The sequence below is a fragment of the Castor canadensis genome, chromosome 4, assembly GCF_047511655.1.
Source record: "Castor canadensis chromosome 4, mCasCan1.hap1v2, whole genome shotgun sequence".
Taxonomy (NCBI): domain Eukaryota; kingdom Metazoa; phylum Chordata; class Mammalia; order Rodentia; family Castoridae; genus Castor; species Castor canadensis.
The window spans coordinates 128,750,473-128,768,552 of NC_133389.1; the positions used below are offsets into that span (position 1 = coordinate 128,750,473).

The following is an 18,080-nucleotide window of genomic DNA, read 5'->3' on the forward strand; positions in this document are numbered from 1 at the left end:
GCATGATTGGCAATTTTCGTCATAATCTGCACATTATTAGCATCAAAATTGACGTGGCAGTTAACACTGGTGGGTTTTGATGTACCTTTCTTCAAGTTCAAGGAAACCCCTCCTGTAGCCGGGGTTGGCAGAGCGGGTCTCAGCAACCCAGCGGTGACTTTGCAGAGGAGAAGGCGCAATAGACATGCGTGACAAATCTGCCGGGATTTACCCCAGGAAGAGAAAAGCGAGGACAGAAGGGGTCCAGGAGAACAGAGAGTTCGAACTTAGAAAAGTCTAAAATGTTTAGGACAATATCATTTATCTAGAGATTCAAGTATTTCCCAGATCGAGTGGAACCCGGCAGTTGGAAAACTGAGCTGAAAATGCCTCTCTCCATCCTACAGGGATCTGTCAATCTCACCCTTACCTTCCTTCCATTTCCCTTTCCTTCCCTGGCCAGGCTGTGGTCACCTCATTAGCCACTGCATTTTGCATAAAATATGCAAGAGACTTCCATCTTATCAGCCCTGAAACCAAAGACCAAAAGAGGGAACGGTGGTGACCGGGAAGGAGGAGGCGCGACTGCCACCCCTTCCCACCTCGGCTTTGTCCTTCCCGGGAAAGGCGGACACAGCCCGCCGGGCCTCGCTGCCCCGACCCGCGCACCCAGGGGCCCCGCGCTCTCCATCTGCCCTCCCGGCCTTCTCACACTTCCGTCCTCCCCTCTCCTCCGACAGGGCCTCTAACAAGCTCAGGCTGAGAGAAAAGTTGCCACTTCCTTCCCCCTCGTTTAAAGAAAAGAGAGGCAGCGGCAACCGCGGGGGCGACGCCCCTCCCCCGAGCACTCGTGCACACCATTCCCCTCTCTTCTTTGTCGCGGTTCTCCATTGCTCCTCGCCGCGCGGTCCAGCGGGGAAACATGGGCCCGAGGGCGCGCAGCCAGGGCTCAAGACCCGGGAGGACGGACTTAGGGCAGGGGATTGTCTTCAGGGAGACCAAGAGCTCAGGACACAGGCGGGAAGTGGGGCCTGGACGGCGGGAAACGTATTTAGAGGAGGGGAGAAAAAGGGGAGACTGCTGGGCAGAAAATACAAAAATAGAAATCATCTGGGGGGACGGCCGCCAGGCCCTCGCGCGGGTTCCTTCCCCCCATTCGCCGCAGGTTCCTTCCGCCCTCCCGCGCCCCGGGGCGCCCCCTAGAGGCAGCGGTAACAGAGGGCAGCGCGCGGAGGCCGCAGGGGGCGCACAGGAGGCTCCTGGGCCCACGCTGAGCAGCAGGCGCGGCCCCCTGGCGGCGGCAACGTAGTTATCTGGTGAGCGGCGCCTCGTCCCTCTGGTCTGGCGGACTCACGGCGGTCTTGCTAAGCACCGCGGCCGAGTAGGGCAGGAAGCCGCTCTCGGAGCGCGGCACGGCGGCGCTGCAGCCGAAGTCCGAGGCCCCCGCGGCCCCTGCACCGCCGCCGCCGCCTCCGCCCCCACCGCCCCCACCGCCGCCACCTCGGGATCCCAGGGCGGCGGCGGCGGCGGCGGCGGCGGCGGCGGCTGCCGCGGATTGACTGCTATGGCAACTGAGGCACGAGCAGGGCGCGGAGCCGCCGCTGGGGGGCGCCCCGGCTGCCGCCGAAGAGGCTGCGGCCGCCGCGGCGGCTGCGGCGGCTGCGGCCGAGGCCGCACTGTTGAGCCCCGCAGCGGCCGCGGGAGCCTGGTAGAGCCCCGGGTGGCGGAAACTGCACAGCAGCTCCGGTCTGGAGTAGGGGTGCGACAGGGCGCGGAAGGTGTCCAGCGGACGGATGGAAGTGGCGAAGGGCGACGTGGCCGCCGCCGCTGCTCCAGAGGCTGCGGCGGCCGCCGCCGCTGCCGTGACGCCCACGTGCGGGTAGTAGTGCAGCGGCACGTGCGAGTGGAAAGGGTAGGGCAGGCTTCCAGTGGCGGCCGCGTGCGTCATCATGTAGGTGTAGAAGCTGGGGTCGGCTGGATGCGGCCAGGACATGGCCAGACGCTGCCGCTTGTCCTTCATGCGCCGGTTCTGGAACCACACCTGCGGGGACAGCCGCGCCATGGCCCGGGTTAGGGAGAGCCCCGTGTTCCCAGCCCCCTCCCGGAGTCTCCCCAACCCTCCCGGCCCTTCAAATGGCTTGGCCTACTCCTCTCGCACCGAACCAGTCCCAAGTCCACTTAGCTCTCTCAGCCGGGACAGGTGTAGACTCTCTCGGTTACATCCTCCTCAGGGAAGACGTCTCTCCCGTATCCAGCTAAGGCTCCTCCGGAGTTTGCTCCATTTTTGCAGCATTTTCTCGGTCCAACCCAACCTTTCGTCTCCCTCCCGCCACCCAAGGGCGTCCAGCCTCGCCGAACACCCGTCTCTCAATCCCAGGATTTGCACAGGGATTCCGGTCGGCCTTTGAAGAGAAGCTGTCTTGGCAGCTTTCCTGAGAGATCACCGCGCCAGGTCTTGAGCCCTCCGAGCTGCAAGGACCTGCCCCTAGGGTCACGGGTCCGATTAGGGTATTGAAGGGATAATTTTGTTGGAATCATTTGCCTTAAATAAGTAAGGAAAGCAGTGTCCCCATAAACTGGGAAGGTGACTTTTCTACTCCTCGTAGCATAGTATCTAATAAAGACATCATTCGTCACAACCCTAAATGAAAGAAAGCCCGATCAAATTGGAGGGGGACCTCCACACCCCTTTCCTATCCCATGGAGCCTCCTCTTTTTCTGGAGCGTTGAATGCTCCATGAAGTGTTCACCAAGTCGCTTTAGCTTCCTACTATCACTCCTGGACGTATAATAAAAATTAATAACATATAGAAGGACAATTTCGTTACGTTTTCCCCAGGAGGCTGCTCTTTTCCCAGTACCCAAGAGAAGACTGTTTAGGAAACTATGTCCTCAACCCAATCGATTTTTAAAATACAGTATCCTTTTCTGCGTGTAGTAACGATTTATGGGGAAAATTAATCCCCAAGATTAAGAGCAAATGAAGTTTCACTTGGGGCTCGTGCCAGAGGAACAAAGACCAACTGGTTTTGCCGCCTAGGAGAAAGAGGGGCCATGGGCATGGCTAAGGGGCACATGGGTAGGCGCTGGAGCAGAATCGAACAGAGGCGAGGGCCGGTCAGCAACATCTCAGTCTCCATTCAAGGGGCCTTCCCAGGTCAGCCAGGCCTGCCAACCCTTAGGATTCGGCATCGGAGAAATGAAAAAGCCAGCTCCTTTGGTGACTAACCCTCGCGGATTTCTGGGTCCTCCTTTAAATCCCACCACCCACAAAGAAAAAAAGGGGGGGGAGGGGGAGAAACAAATCAAGCCAGGCGCCCTGGGAGAGGCCCGGGCAGGAAGCGCGTTGGAATCCATACCTTGATGGTGGTTTCTGGCAGGTTGAGCGCAGCGGCCAGCTCGCACCGGCGGGGCCGGGACACGTAGTTCTCCCGGTAGAACTCCTTCTCCAGGCGCGCGATCTGCTCGCGGGTGAACGCCGTACGATAGCGTCGCACCTGATCGGCGCCAGAGCCACCCAAAGCCGCACCCCCGCCGCTGCCGCCGCTGCCGCCACCACCATGTTGCAGGCTGCCGAGGCCCGAGCCCGACGCCGACGTCGTGGTGCCTGCGGCCGAGCCGCTCTCCGCGTACCCTGGCAAACAAACAGTGCATGAGTCGCTGTAGGGGCCGAGAGCCCTGCGCCGGGGCTGCTGGCTGATGGGGGAAGTCTTGTCAGGAAGGAAAGTCGCTGCCGGAATTGATGGAGTCTGTCATGCTTACAAATTGCTGCCGTTAATGGAATCAATAAAGTTTGGGGAGCTCTTTATAACCAAATAATAGGAGTTGAATTAGGATGGGTTTTTTCCCTTAAATAATTAGAAAACTTCCGCTCGGGAGGAAAATTGGCCGAGGGAAAACGGATACCTCGGGGCGCAGTTTGAGATGCTCTGGGTTTGCCATGGTCTGGAAACCGCAGGGCAGATTTCTGTATGCCTCTAAACCCTTTGACAGTCTTTGGGTTTGATTTAAAATACTGTAAGATTCTCAAGTCAGTAGCAGCTCAAACTCAGCCATTAGGGGGTGGAATCTACTTTGCAACTCTTTCTCCCGCTGACCTAAGCGGTCGAACCAGAGGCCCGGGGAGAAGCTCGTTCAGACTAACCCAGAATACATGCCCCCTCCACCCGGCCTTGGGGGCTCAGAGGCAGCGGAGTTAAGAGAATCTGCCCAGGGCACCCTTCCCCAGAGCAACTCGGCCGCTGGCTAACGGCTCACTCCAGCTCTTAAACCGTAGCAATATTTTCTCCAACTCAGGAGCCAGGACGAGCGGGCCTGGCGCCCCAGGCTCCGCAGGCCTGTGCCGCGCTGGGAGGCTCAGGAACAGAGAAGGGCACGGTACCTAGCATGCGTCCTGCCCCTGCCCGAGCCTGCTCCGTGCGGCTTGCTATCGGAGGGGTAAAGGCACTGGGAAAGAATGGCGGGGGGGCCGCGAAGGAGCAAAGAGGACAGGACTGGAGAGTCCGCAGACTGCGCGGTTACCTTTGCCATTGTTTTCCTTGAGCGACGCGGCGCCGAGGCCGCTGGGGGAGCGCAGCGCGGAGCAGCCCACCTCCACGTCGCTGCTCATGTCGGCCTCGGCGGCCGCCTCTGAATAATGGCCCGGCTTCTTGCGGCTCTCGGTGGCCGAGGCGATTTCGGAGGAGACGGTGCTTTCGCTGCCCGGGTGCTGCAGGTTGAACAAAGTGTCTATTTCGAATTTGCCCTTGGCGGGGAGGTCTCCCAGAGCGCCGTGCAGTGGGGCGGACGGTAGGCGCGGGCTGAGGCGAGCCGGGTGCTGCGAATTTTCCAGGGCCTCAAGCACAGCACTGCCAGCCGAGTCGGACAAATTGGAGAACCTCTTGCCGGCTGTAGGGCTATGGAGCCCTCTCTCCATCAGAATCATCTCTTTTCTTATTCTTTCCATCATCTCAGCTTTCTAAAAAATGTCACAGTGGCCCGGCTGTCCCGTCCTAATGATGGGCTGTGCCTAGGGCTAATTCTCATTCAGCCCCAGCAAGCGCCTCTAAATATTATTATCTCTTTTGGAGGGAGGCGGAAAAATTGTGGGATGCCAGAGCGAGGGAATGACTGGTCAAAATGACCCATACATCCTTCCGAGCCCGAGATGTCATTCATCAAAAAGTAGCGCCCGCTCGTCATTAAGGTACGAATGACGCTGTTCGAATAATCATTTATTGTAACAGGTTTATAAGCAAATAAATACACGCTCCTGTCAGTGGGTAATGAAGGCGGCTTCAGATCAGACAAATAGATCCAGGTAGGAGACGAGAAGAGACAAGAAGTGAGGAAGAAGGCTCCGGTCCTTTGCCCGCTCCGAGCCAGTTCTGCTCGCCCGGGGGTTTGGCCTCAGGGGTGAAATTGACAGTCTGATTAATAGAGCGCGCCGTGGCACATTTCCCCCTTCATTTAGGGGCATCATTACGCTCTCAGTTTGCTGGGTTGCCCCTTAGGTCCTAATCATGCAGCGCCTTCCTCATTTTTCCACGGACACAGATACGTGTTAAATAATAGATAATGCTTTGATTTTTCTAGAGTAGATCCTTGGGAAGGTTTTTTTTTTTTCCAACATTTACAAGCTGGGGGCGTAAGTGGGGGGAGGAAGGGGGAGGATGCAGGAAGAGTTGCGTAAGGAGAAGACCTTGCGCCCGCTCCTGTCTGGATTACTTATCTTTCTGTTTTGAGAACCAAATATGTATTTTACTTAACAAATAGGACCCTTGGTTCTCTCCCTCAGCCTGGGTGTTTCCTTCCGAGAGGGAGAGAGAGAGAGAGAGAGAGAGAGAGAGAGAGAGAGAGAGAGAGAATGAGAATGAGAATCTTGTACAGTTTTAAAATGCTTTCTTGCTACGTGGCCGGGGGGGATACGGAGGGCCCCATGCCTTCAAACGGAAATCCTTAGATCGTCTCTGATTTTCTAACACTGTTTGCACCCTGAGTTCTGAACTCGAAGTCCCTGGGTTTTTACTTTTATAATCCTGCTGATGGATAGGCTTCTCGCCTACGCATTTTCCCTGGGGGAATTGAACTAGACAGACGATTTGATAGTAGAATTCGACAGCTAACTTTAAACACAGTCACGATTTACAGCGACATACGGACAGCTCCGAACCCAATTTTACGTTGCCAGCTTACTCCCTCCCACCTCAAATAGAAGTATTTGTGACAAAATAACGGGATTTTGAGGTCAACAGCAGGAAAGAGGAACCTGTCTTCTTCCTCTAAAACCACGCAGCCCTCCCTTTCCCAACTTTGCTCTTCTTGCTTCTCTCCTTCCTCCCCCTTCTCCACCCTAGTCCCTTACCTGTGGCCCCGGGTGTTCCCGGTGCAGAGTTCGGTCTTGGAGATTCGCCTGCAAACCTTTCGGATGCTCCTTGAGGCCTGAGGTTGGAGGCTGAGCCTCTTGGCGATAACTTTGATAGTCATAATGACGCCGGTGGCAACCATTTTAACGAAGATCAATCTTCACTTCAGGCTGCTCTTCATTTCCTCTTGCGCTTATGCCCCACCCGGCCCCACTCGAATGCGTTGTGCCTGCCCGCCAGATGCTCCAGAGAGAGATATTCGCGGACACGGGGCAGGACAAGAGAGGACAAGGACAGGACACAGTGATCCAACCCCGTGAACTTCCGAAGCTGCCGGGAGACCCTAGCAATCTGGGCGCTGGGAGCGGGTCCTGCATCCTAGCCCCAGCACAAACTCAGACCTTAACCTGAGCCCCCTCCTTTTTTCCCTCCCCCACACCTAGCACTTCGGGGTCTGTTAGGGGCAAACCTGGGATCTCTTTGCCCATCTGTCTATTGGCGCTTTCCTTTTAACCCTGGACCCGTTGGGGGCGCTTCAGGAATGTAAGGGGAGGCGAGGTGTGGAGTATATTTATATACATATGTACACATATATGGTCAATGCCAAAAGTTTTTCTCCTGTTCCCCTTGGCGCCAACTTATTTCAACAACGCTTTGCTTAGAAAATCAATACCACCTCTTTTAGGTAATAAACGGAAAGCGGTAGACACGCAGTGGCTGGAGGCAAGCAGAGCCTGGGAACGCAGAGCCGGCACCTGGACGAGGGCTTGACCTGGTGTCCACCTCCTCCTCTGCCCCAGTGGCCAGCCAGCCCCAGCACTCTGCGTTCTCCTAGCACAGGCGTTCTCGGACCATTAGTGTGATGGGAGCCCAACGCTGTGGACTCCCCCAACCTGCTCCTCAGCTCAGACGCCCAGCAGCTCCAGTGCCCCGGAAGGGTCCCCTGCCCAGTCCCCGCCCGCCCTGGGGACTAAGTGGGGGTACTTTAGTCCAGGCTCGGCACCGTGGGGGGCCAAAGTCCTGCCGGAGGTGGGGGGCCTATGGAGGCGCTGCCTGGGCGGAAATCAGCGAATGCCTTTATTGCTATCGTTTGGCGCCCCCATCTGTTTCCCTCACGTTTTCACATACGCCACCGCTCGGGGCTGGGGTGAGGAGAGCGACCCCTTCCTCTATCGCCCAGCACCGGGTCTCCCACTTCCTCCCTTCTTCTGGGACCCGGCGCCACCTTTGGTTTCAAAGGCTACGCCAAACCCAACCTTAGTCTGTTGCGAAAGAAAAACACCATTTCTCGGCGACACCTTCATTCAATAGTGGTTTTGAAAACTATTTTGCACCTTTTAAATAACACTAGTTTTGTATTTCTAGCACGTTTATTATGAAAAGTACATTCGAGGCCATGACGGGGAAACTACGCACAGTAAACACACTTGTAATTTTTCACTGAACTGTACTTAGCAGACAATACTCTTTCATGGAGCACAGTGAACATTCCATTTCAGTATTTAGTGTCCCTTTGTTTGGATCATAAACCCATTAGTAGTAATATTGACTAATTTATATAAAGCTTTTACTATGCGATGCCAAGTGCTTTTTACATGCATTATCTGCTCTAAAGCTTAGAGCAAGTCTGAAATTAATGGTAGTATCCCTTTTCAGCGGTAATGACAGACAGGTGCAATGACTTGCTCACTATTCACACCTATCACCTATGCTATACAACGGACTTATCTCCATAAAGTAGTTCAAAGTTTTGGATGGCATTCTTTGTCTTTCTCATACTTCATGCCTTATTTAAATTTAGGCCTACTTCAAAAACATTTAGCCTGTAGAGAAGGTAGAGAGAAGATGAACACAGTACTGTTGATGTTTACTGATTACGGTAACTTCGCACCCAGAATGCAGAGGCTGAGCTGAAAACTAGCTTGTCAAAAGTTCCCGGATATTTAGTCGCAGCCTCTTGAAGGCTCCAACCCACTACTACCAAGGTACAGGACCCACTCAATAAAACAAAACAAGAATCCAACCCACTCAGGCATGACTTGGAAGGAATTTTTAAGATGGGAAGGAGGGGTGGAGTGCGGAAAGGACTTTCTCCATATGGTCTGAAAAGCACTTTTTGCTCCAAAAGAGGAATGACATGAACAAAGCCTAATTTTTTTTTTGTTACGCCTTCAAACTAAATATTTGTTTCTTGTGCAGCAGCGGGTCCTCTGAGGTGAAGTGGTAAACACTTTTGGCCTGAGATCACAGGTAATAAAAATCTGTCCTGGCTGTGCTGGAGGGAAAGGAAGGGGCGCGGGTAAAGTCGGAGCTGCAGCGGAGCTCCGCGGTGGCCGGGGCCTGGCTCTGGTCTTCCCCGAAGAGGGCTGTTAGCAGCTGGGGCCCCCCAGCCGGCGGACCCACACGGAGTCGCATGCAAGCTGGACAGTGAGGCTGCGGGATATAGCTGGACAGCAGGACCTCTAAAGCGTGGGTTGAGAGCCCCGGGCACGTTTTCTTCAGGCAAAGTGCAGTCCCCACGGCTGCAAGTTTCGGTTTATAAGGGAGAGTGAGGGTTTGACAAACCAGGCCCGACTTAGCCCGGGCAACTTCATGCTCCCTTCCCTCGCCTGGCAAGTCTCTAGCTCTCTGCTGGTCGGGATCTGTCCGGTTGCTTCTGTCTTTACTTCTTCCTCTGCCCCTGCAATCCCGCGCCACACCCGGCACGGTTATGAGTGAGGCGTTGGGTGAATACCTTCTCCCAGGACAGTGAGGTTACTCAGACCCGCCGTCTGCCTGGAGCTTGTTTGCGCTCAGATGCGACGGGAGAACTTACAGGGACATCTAGCGCCAGGCGCGGGGAATTGCGTGCCTCGGTGCAGGGAAGCCGAGTCTGGCCACTAACTAGCATCCTTTGCCTACCTCTCAGTTCCTCTTTCTTGCTTAGACACTTTCCTAGACTTCAACCCTTTTCCTTGCTGGTCACCACAATGTGGATTTCCCATAGAGACTGCAAACTCTGAGAAATGGCAAAAGTCAGACTTATTTTCTTTTACCTCAACGACCAACAGCATTTGAGCATTTGCTGGGTCTAGGTTAACAGTAGTCTGCTAGAAAAGTGTATTTCTAGGACAGCCCACACATTGAGATGTGGGACAAAACAGCAAATTACAGTCCCCGCGTTTATTAAAAAAAAAAAAACTGCAACAAGTTACCAGATCCCCCAGCTTCCAGAAGCCTCCTCCTAATCAGAGAAGTGCTTCCCTGGGAGGGAAGACCCTCAATGTTTTAATTACACCCATGATTAGAGGAGTTCTCTCCATCCCAAACAAAGGCCTGCAATCCTGTGGGAGGCAAAACTAGTTTCACCAAATAACACTTTGGGTTTGAAGAAAGTCTTTGTTGTGGTGGTTGCAAACGATTTTTACTCAATAAAGGTAATTTTGTTATTAAACCTAAATGGAATGCATCTAATGACATAGAATGTGCCTGAACACAGTGTTTCAGTCTCTAGTGTTGCTAGAACCCCCTAGCTTGGGTTTGGGGGAGGTTGTTCGTTTGGATGGTTGGTTTTTGCTTGTTTGTTTGTTCTTTTGATATTTCTAGCTTTTGATGAAACTGGTTATTGGCTAAAGAGAGAAAATCAGCTCTAAAATTGGCAGGATGCAGATTTGGTTAAGAACACTAACCAAGCAGTTCCACAGGACTTAAGCCTTGAGAATTAAAACTGTTTCTACACTGAATCTTTGGCTTCTTACAAGTTAATTAGGAGGGTGTCCTGCATTTCCTGGTTGTGGCCCTCAAGGCAAATACTTTCAAAGGAGTCTCCAGGACCCCACTCTGATAGGACCCTGTCATCCTGGTCTTAATAGCCACCGATTATGTGGTTAATTGAGCTCATTGCTGTCTTGGCAAGCAGAGAAACTTCAATAAATCTAAATCACAGCCTGTATTCACCCATTTCCCAGCCCAGGACAGGGGCTGGGAAATAATTTGCAAGATCATCTACAAGGATGACAAAAGAGGATATGACTTCTAGAACAGCATCGATTCTCAAAAAGGTGCTTGTGAAGGGAAAGGAGGAAGAGGAACAAGAGTAAAGTAGGGCTTTTGGCAACAGAGGACTTCATGAGTTTTTCTAGTTAGGAAATATAGCACGTTTCACAGAAAGATACGTAAGAATTTGGAGACATTGTCATTGCAAAAGCCTTTCATTTAACAAAACTTATTTTTGTTGTTAAAGCCCTAATATGTGCTCCTGGACAACTAAAGAAAATGATTGCTATCAAGTTTAAAACCAAAATCAGTTCAGACACAGGACATACATGGTAAATAAAATGTTTCTATCAGTTCAGCCTCAGAATTCTTCCCGTACTTGCACTCTTGTTTTGTTAGCTATGGACCTCACTAGTTCATAAACAGAGCACCCCATTTTGGTTAGTACTTAGCCACAGCATTGTGATCCAATAGCTCCCTGGGTCCTGGGCTTTAGGCGCCTACCAAGGACCAGTCAGAGCCCCCTTTCCCAGGAGTAACCCCCTCCTGCAGAGCTGAAACCTCAAAGGCTTTGTTGGAGGCCAGGAGCCACATCGTCATACCAAAAGCAAAGCTCCTTGTTATTCAAAACCCTTTAGGATGGGCAGAGAGACCAGGATCCTACAAGGGTTCCACCAGGCATCTGGAAGCTGGTCAATACTGAGAAGTCTCATCTTGAGCATAAATTCAAATTTTCCCTCCAGTCTGGCACGACTTAATTTGTTGCATGAAAAATTAAGCAAAAATTAATGGGCTGCATGAAAAATTGCAAAACTTGACAAGTTTTTCTTCCTATCTTAATTTCATTTTCTTTATTTTCAATGTATAATTCTTCATTAAAATATGTTTACCAGATAGAAAATAAAATTGAAGTCCAAGGGCACAAAATCACCAAAATATTTAGTTTTAAGAGACTGACATTTTATTGGTTCCAGTTTTGTGTTAGCAATACTCCAATAAATTTGTTAGTTTTTTTTTGGGGGGGGGATCATAGAAAAAATTTATAAGTACGCCACATTTTTTTTCCTCTCTGAGAAAAAGAAGGGGGAAATCAAGGAAAAGTAAAAGCTTTTCAGGGTAGCCTATGCTTAGCTGGTTTGTTACTAAAATTGTTAGGTAAAAAGGACCTAATTAATCCCTTCCAAAAAGTCAGCAACCCTGTCACCTGGCCCTTTAAATCTAACTCCCATTGCTAACTTCTGCCTTCTTCTCCCAAAATTGTTGTCATCAGAAAACTTCTATTCTCTCAATTCTACAAAGCGCAGACCCTCCTGTGTTGAATTTGATCATGAACATGTCTAGGACTTCAAAAAAGTCAAAGCAAATTCTCTTGCTTTTCTTTTCCACCACCTCTCATAACTTCCCCTTTATTTGAGCCTTTTATGGTTACTGTGTTTTGCATGTCAACACTCCCAACACCAGCAGCCCACCCTGCAATGCCAGGCCAGGCCCTGGAGGGCCTTGCTGGCTTTTTTTCTTCACTCTACTCAGGGTCTGTCTTGAGTCTAGAAGCAGTGCTGGGTGACAACCTGGCCTCACCAATCACAGGCTTAGGGGAGCGATTTTCTTGGAGAGAGGCTGGCCTGGAGAGTTGATTCTACCAAACCAAACTGGCTCCCTCCGAGGACTACCACACCCACCACAGCACCCCTGGATCACCGGATCTGACATTGCATCTAAGACCCCTAAGTTCATTACAGAGGTGTCCCATTAACTGCTAAGACCACAGGATGGTACGCTGAGGCTCTGAGGCTAAGGGATGGCAGGAAGTGATATGGAGGGACTAGGGCTGTCATCTCTAACACTATGGCAGTAAGACTAGTCTCACCAGAGCTTTTTGGAACCCATCCTACCTCCCTTGGAGACAGACCCATCTGGGATGCTCCTATCAACCAGCCCCAACTTTGCTTGGAGAAAAAAGCACCCTCTTAACTTGCCCCTCTCAATTCTCTGCAGTTGAGTTGGCAGTTTGGAAAAGGAAGTGAAACAAAGGTCCCTGGGAAAGTGAAGTTTTCAATTAATTGGTGTGAGTAACGGGCGGGGGTGGGTGGTGGCTGTAAAATGCAAGTGGCCGGTAGGCTGTGGGCGAGGCGCAGAAGCTTCCCGGCGGGCGGCAGAGTGGCTTTCGCCTCCTGCGCCCTACACAGGGGTCTTTTCTGCAGGCCGAGGGAGGACGTGCGGGGACTGGGCATCCCAGCTCGGCAGGCGACGCCAGGCTGGCCTGAGTGTAGAGGCGTGGACCAGGCACCCAAGGACTTTCTCGCGGGCGTGCAGATGGTCAGACTTGCCCGCGCCGAGGTGACTTCTTCTACTTGACTTACTTGTAAGTCTTTGCCGCCGCCGCACAAGTGCTTTGTGGGCATTTTCTGGGCGGAGGGTGTGTGTGTGTGTGTGTGTGTGTAGCATCTGCTCCAATTAATCTTATATTAGTGAAATGCTTTTGCCTGTACGCGATGCCCAAGGTAGGTAGGGAAATATTGCTCCTTCGAAATCGGGTTTTAGAACTAAGCAACAAAAAAATTTTAATTGGTTTTCACGTCATTCTGTCCATCTCCGTCCTTCATGTTCATTTGCGACTCGGGGAGCAGAGCGGAGGTGGCAAACAGCAGATCCCGAGACCAGGCGCAGGCCTCGGCGCCCGCCTCAGTCGCAGACAGGGCCTGGGATGGGCCGTCGCGCAATCAACTCGTGGGGGTGGCTGCAGCTCAAACGCCTGGGTCTGGGGGAGGGCGGCAGTGGGAGGGGAGCCCCGCGAGGCTGAGCAGGGGTGGGGGCCGGGGTGGGTGGGTCCAGTCAGGCCCCGGCCCGGAGCCAGGCTCCCCTGTGCCCCCACCCCCACGTGGCCCCGCGCAGCCAATGGCACTGTCCCCGGCCGGCGCCCTCGGGGCGGGAGGCGGCCCCCTGACCGGCCCACGCCCCCTCCCAACCTGAACTTCGTTTTTATAAACGTCCCGCGATGAGCTAACCTGTTGGAGGGCGGGCGGGCGGGCGGGCGGGAGGCGGGAGGCTCGCAGAGGGAGAGAGGGCGAGAGGAAGAGGGCGGGAGCGAGCGAACGGGAGAGAAAGGAGAGGAGGGAGGAGGCGCGCCGCGCCATGGTGTCCTGCGCGGGGCCGGGGCCAGGGCCCGGGCCGGGCCAGGCCGGGCCATGAGCCGCGCTGGGAGCTGGGACATGGACGGGCTGCGGGCAGACGGCGGGGCCGCTGGGGCCGCCCCGGCCTCCTCGTCTTCGTCGGTGGCGGCGGCTGCTGCGCCGGGCCAGTGCCGCGGCTTCCTTTCCGCTCCAGTGTTCGCGGGGACACATTCAGGGCGGGCGGCGGCGGCGGCAGCGGCTGCGGCCGCGGCAGCAGCGGCGGCTTCCAGCTTCGCATACCCGGGGACCTCTGAGCGCACGGGCTCCGCCTCGTCGTCGTCATCTTCGGCTGTGGTCGCCGCGCGCCCAGAGGCTCCCCCCGCCAAAGAGTGTCCCGCACCCGCGCCCGCCGCGGCCGCTGCAGCGCCACCGGGCGCTCCAGCACTGGGCTATGGCTACCACTTCGGTAATGGCTATTATAGCTGTCGTATGTCGCACGGCGTGGGTTTGCAGCAAAATGCTCTCAAGTCGTCGCCGCATGCCTCTCTCGGAGGCTTCCCGGTGGAGAAGTACATGGACGTGTCTGGCCTGGCTAGCGGCAGCGTACCAACCAACGAGGTGCCCTCGCGAGCCAAGGAGGTGTCCTTCTACCAGGGCTATACGAGTCCCTATCAGCATGTGCCCGGGTATATCGACATGGTGTCCACCTTTGGCTCCGGAGAGCCTCGGCACGAGGCGTACATCTCCATGGAGGGCTACCAGTCCTGGACGCTGGCCAACGGGTGGAACAGCCAGGTGTACTGTGCCAAGGACCAGCCACAGGGGTCCCACTTTTGGAAATCATCCTTTCCAGGTAGGGGCAACGGAGAAAAGGGAAGGGGGAGAGGAGAAAAAAGCTCGGAGTGTACCCCTTATTTTAGTGTGCCTGTCTCCAGGTCTGACCAGGTTTAACCCAGTGGAGAAGTTTGTTTCCTTCCTATGGAATCTAATTCCTTCTGCTATTTAAGCTGCTCTCTCCGGATCCTTTCCTTCCTGTGTGCAGCAAAGCAGCGGATTTTCTCCTAAAGTTGAGGGTCTTTGGGTGTCCTTTGCCAAGGTCTCTCTCTCTCCTGGAGAGGCAGGCCTCTTCCCTAAAAGGTGTCACAAAGTTGTGCCCCCATTTTTCAAAGACTGGGGCAGTCCAGTGACCACTAAACTTCTTAGAGTGTAAGGGCTCCAAACACAGAAATCAAAGCTTGAAGAAAAGATCTGAACACATACTGTGTGCGTAAGTTTCTCTATGTGTGTGTGTTTGAATGCATGCAACTGACAATTGCAGAAATTGTCCTTATGAACTTCCCCAATAATCAGACTATAAAATCACAGGCTTGTTAAGATGCCTGTTTGAGAAACCATAATGATCCATCAAATTAGCCATTGTTTTGAAGTGCAAATAATCTTTCTTTAATACCACGTAAATAATATGTCTGTAAATAATAATAAAGTGTAAGCAGTCTGGTTTTCTTTATTCTATATACTCTTTCACATACTCCCACACACAGACACATATACACATACACACGGTTCCCAGTCTAATTTTTCCCATGCTGTTGTTTGTACCAGGGGATGTGGCCTTAAATCAGCCAGACATGTGTGTCTATCGACGGGGAAGGAAGAAAAGGGTACCCTACACCAAACTGCAGCTCAAAGAACTGGAGAACGAGTATGCCATTAACAAGTTCATTAACAAGGACAAGCGGCGGCGAATTTCTGCTGCCACGAACCTATCTGAGAGGCAAGTGACCATTTGGTTTCAGAACCGAAGAGTGAAGGACAAGAAAATTGTCTCCAAGCTCAAAGACACTGTCTCCTGATGTGGCCAGGTTGGCCACGGACCATTTAAATGCCTTCAGTTGTCTCCAAAAGACCTTTGGAAAGACTTGAATATGTATTTAATTCCCCCTCCTGCCTATGATGGTATATGTTGTGAATCGTTCTCTCTTGACCCTTATCTGGCTCTCAAACCTTTTGCTACCCAACCTGACTTTGTAGTTCTGTTCCATACTTGCTTATTACTACTTTTGTCCTTGTCTAGGCTTATTTTTTATGATGTTTTTAATGTTCTGTTTCTCCCTCCAGGCCAGTATGAGAGACTTGAAATATTGTTAAATAATCCTCCCAAATGAAATTCTGAAGTGCCATTCTGATCGAAGGGTTTTATTTTTTAAAAATCACTTTGTACATCTATTGACTATCGTCTTAATCCATTAGGCCAGAACAGTTTGCAGCCATTCACACCCTGTGATTGGGTACTTGAATCATTAGCTCTCAGCAGTTGCCCTGAGGCAAGCAGAAACAGCTCTAGGCAGGCAGTGTGCTGGGGTCACTGGGAAAGTTTGAAAATGGGGTTGAAGGCACTGAAATGGCTTTAAAAGTAGCCACCTTATTAAATAGTGTTTTATCAGTATTGGAGTGAGGACAATCTTTCCAACTTTGGGTCCCTTGCTTTTTAGTTGTATACTTGTAACACGCATTAGAGATTGGAGTTTTTTTAAGCTTTTATTTGAAAATAACCTGTCCTCACAGATGCCTTCATTTTTCTAACTCTAGATGATATCTAAGTAACTACAATTGGGAGAGTGACTGTGGGTGGTGCAAGTGCCCTTTGCCTTGCCCTTTGGTCTGTGGGATTTGAACTGAGACCATCTTCTCAATCCCTGGAAAGAGACTGAGCCAATGTGGCCATGGGTGGGAAGGTCTGTCCAGAACCCAATGAAGAAATAGCTGTCTGAACAAATGCATTGGACCTCTTGCAGGGCTTTAAAATATCTAATAAACTAAAAATAGGTGGCACTCTAAGGTCCAAGAAGGAAAGAAAAAGATGCTTTTGAAAGTGATGCTAAATAACTACTTTTTAAAGTACTGCATATTTATACAACTGAGAGCATTGTTTTTATAGATGTAATGTCTGTGAGCTATGTGAGCAGTGCTTCAGGCGTTTAAAAATCAATTTTTACTCCTAGGAAGATGCAAATAAACAGAACTTTCTTTGTTTCCTCTGAGTCTTTATACATTTGTGTTCTTTTTTCAAGCTTGTGTTGCCTCTAGAAACTGTTCTTATTTATAATAAAATCTTACTATCTTGAGCACTACGATGTTCTGTACAGATAAGGAAACTCGACACCAGTTCTAGTCTCAGAAACCTCGATGCTCTGCTCTCCATTGTGCCTCCCCTCCTTAACACAAGTAGTGGATTTTATAAAATGAAGATATCATTTGGGATGTCTAAAATGATCATTTTTTACCAGACCAGCTTAAAAATCACTAATAAAATTTTATTTCTCTTTCAATATTATCAATTATTTAAATAGTTTTATTTATTTTAGAAAATGAGATGTATTTGTGTGCCTGGGTGTAGGAACACTCACTCACTTGGAAGTTTTCAACCTAGAAGGGCCCCTTATAAATATGTTCGCTAAGAAGATCTTGAAATTAGAAAGGCATATCCATATTTGGCAATCAAAACAGAAACATTTCAGGCTTATTCCATATCGCCTTCTCCGGGCTGTTTGCACACAACAATTAACAACTGGAAACACAATTATACATCCTAATTGCTGGAAACCATTTTTAGGCACTTGGAACTTTCTCTTGGATGCCTTTTTGCCACTCAGGGAAATGGCCGCTGAGGAACTGGGGCACTGCTCGGAGCTCTCGGTACAAGTTAGTGATTGCTAGCTTTTTGATACGCAAGTTAGTTAAACACGGATTTAAAAAATCTCACGCAATATGTAAACTCTCTGGCAGGAAAGTTTATAGTTCTGTGAGAAAGCGCAGGAACCTAAAGTTGAGAAGTACTTTCGTTTTCTCTGACCCAGCTTGATTTCTTTCATAACTTTCTGTCGACTGACCCTCTGGTCAACTTCTTTTTGAGAAAGACCGAGAGAGAGAGAGAGAGAGAGAGAGAGAGAGAGAGAGAGAGAGAGAGAGAGAGAGGGAAATACAAAGATAGACAAAAACCACAATTCCATCTCTGGAGAAGAATAACTCCTGAAAATGGGGCCACATCTTCCCCGACGTTATACTTTGGGAAGGATCACTAACATTTTCCTTTTTTCCACCCCCTCTAAGAAGACCCATTTTCATCAGGAACAGACCTGTTGTCCTTCCAATATCCTACGTCCCTTCCCCTCTTTTTAATTTTTTTTTTTTTTAAGTTCCAGACTCTCAAGTCTCTCTCCATTTCCCAGGTCCGTTTCTCAGGTTTCGCGTCGTGGGTAGAGGGGATTGCTCGAGGTTTTCCTTTCATCTGTAGTTCGCACGTCAATTTCTCTCCGCCTAAGAGAAATGGCAGGTTTGCCGAAGATTAAAATTGCGGTCAAATGCTCTCTGGTGGAATTCGGATTGACGGCTAAATCAGTAACAGATGAAGGCTTTGTTATTTATATGTGTTCCTTTTATATTCCGAATTGCGGAGGGGGCAGAGCAGCACACAAGTGGTCGAGGCACTGGAAGGGAGGCCCGCAGGGAGCCCGGAAGGCAGAGGGAGTTTGAAGAGAGGCCTTTTCTTCGGTTAGAGACTGAGAAATCTCCGGGAGAGTTGCTCAAAAACCTGGCAGATTTTTAGTGCTGGGGATGGGGATGGACGATTGGGAGGGGGTGCGGGTGGTAACCGAGGTCAGCTTGTCTACGT

General features: G+C 51.3%; 2 protein-coding genes across 2 annotated transcripts; one reads left to right on the forward strand and one right to left on the reverse strand.

The window, feature by feature from the left end:
• Nucleotides 1–1,288: 1,288 nt before the first annotated feature.
• On the reverse strand, nt 1,289–4,927 carry Evx2 (even-skipped homeobox 2). The gene is made up of 3 exons (XM_020184342.2): nt 4,501–4,927; nt 3,339–3,613; nt 1,289–2,020 (listed from the first exon to the last, which is right to left on the reverse strand). Exons 1-3 carry the CDS (start codon nt 4,925–4,927, stop codon nt 1,289–1,291), a joined length of 1,434 nt encoding a protein of 477 aa, XP_020039931.1.
• Nucleotides 4,928–13,483: 8,556 nt separating this feature from the next.
• Nucleotides 13,484–16,639, forward strand: Hoxd13 (homeobox D13). The gene is made up of 2 exons (XM_020184340.2): nt 13,484–14,261; nt 15,011–16,639. Exons 1-2 carry the CDS (start codon nt 13,484–13,486, stop codon nt 15,259–15,261), a joined length of 1,029 nt encoding a protein of 342 aa, XP_020039929.1. The 3' UTR covers nt 15,262–16,639.
• The last annotated feature ends 1,441 nt before the right edge of the window (nt 16,640–18,080 follow it).

What these genes read in the sequence shown, in the direction of transcription:
- Hoxd13 (XM_020184340.2), top strand. Translation starts at nt 13,484, where the DNA reads ATGAGCCGCGCTGGGAGCTGGGACATGGACGGGCTGCGGGCAGACGGC. An exon ending in TTGGAAATCATCCTTTCCAG is followed by an intron (nt 14,262 to 15,010) that starts GTAGGGGCAACG and finishes TGTTTGTACCAG; the next exon opens with GGGATGTGGCCTTAAATCAG.
- Evx2 (XM_020184342.2), bottom strand. Translation starts at nt 4,927, where the DNA reads ATGATGGAAAGAATAAGAAAAGAGATGATTCTGATGGAGAGAGGGCTC. An exon ending in CAAGGAAAACAATGGCAAAG is followed by an intron (nt 3,614 to 4,500) that starts GTAACCGCGCAG and finishes TTTGTTTGCCAG; the next exon opens with GGTACGCGGAGAGCGGCTCG. An exon ending in TGCCAGAAACCACCATCAAG is followed by an intron (nt 2,021 to 3,338) that starts GTATGGATTCCA and finishes CTGTCCCCGCAG; the next exon opens with GTGTGGTTCCAGAACCGGCG.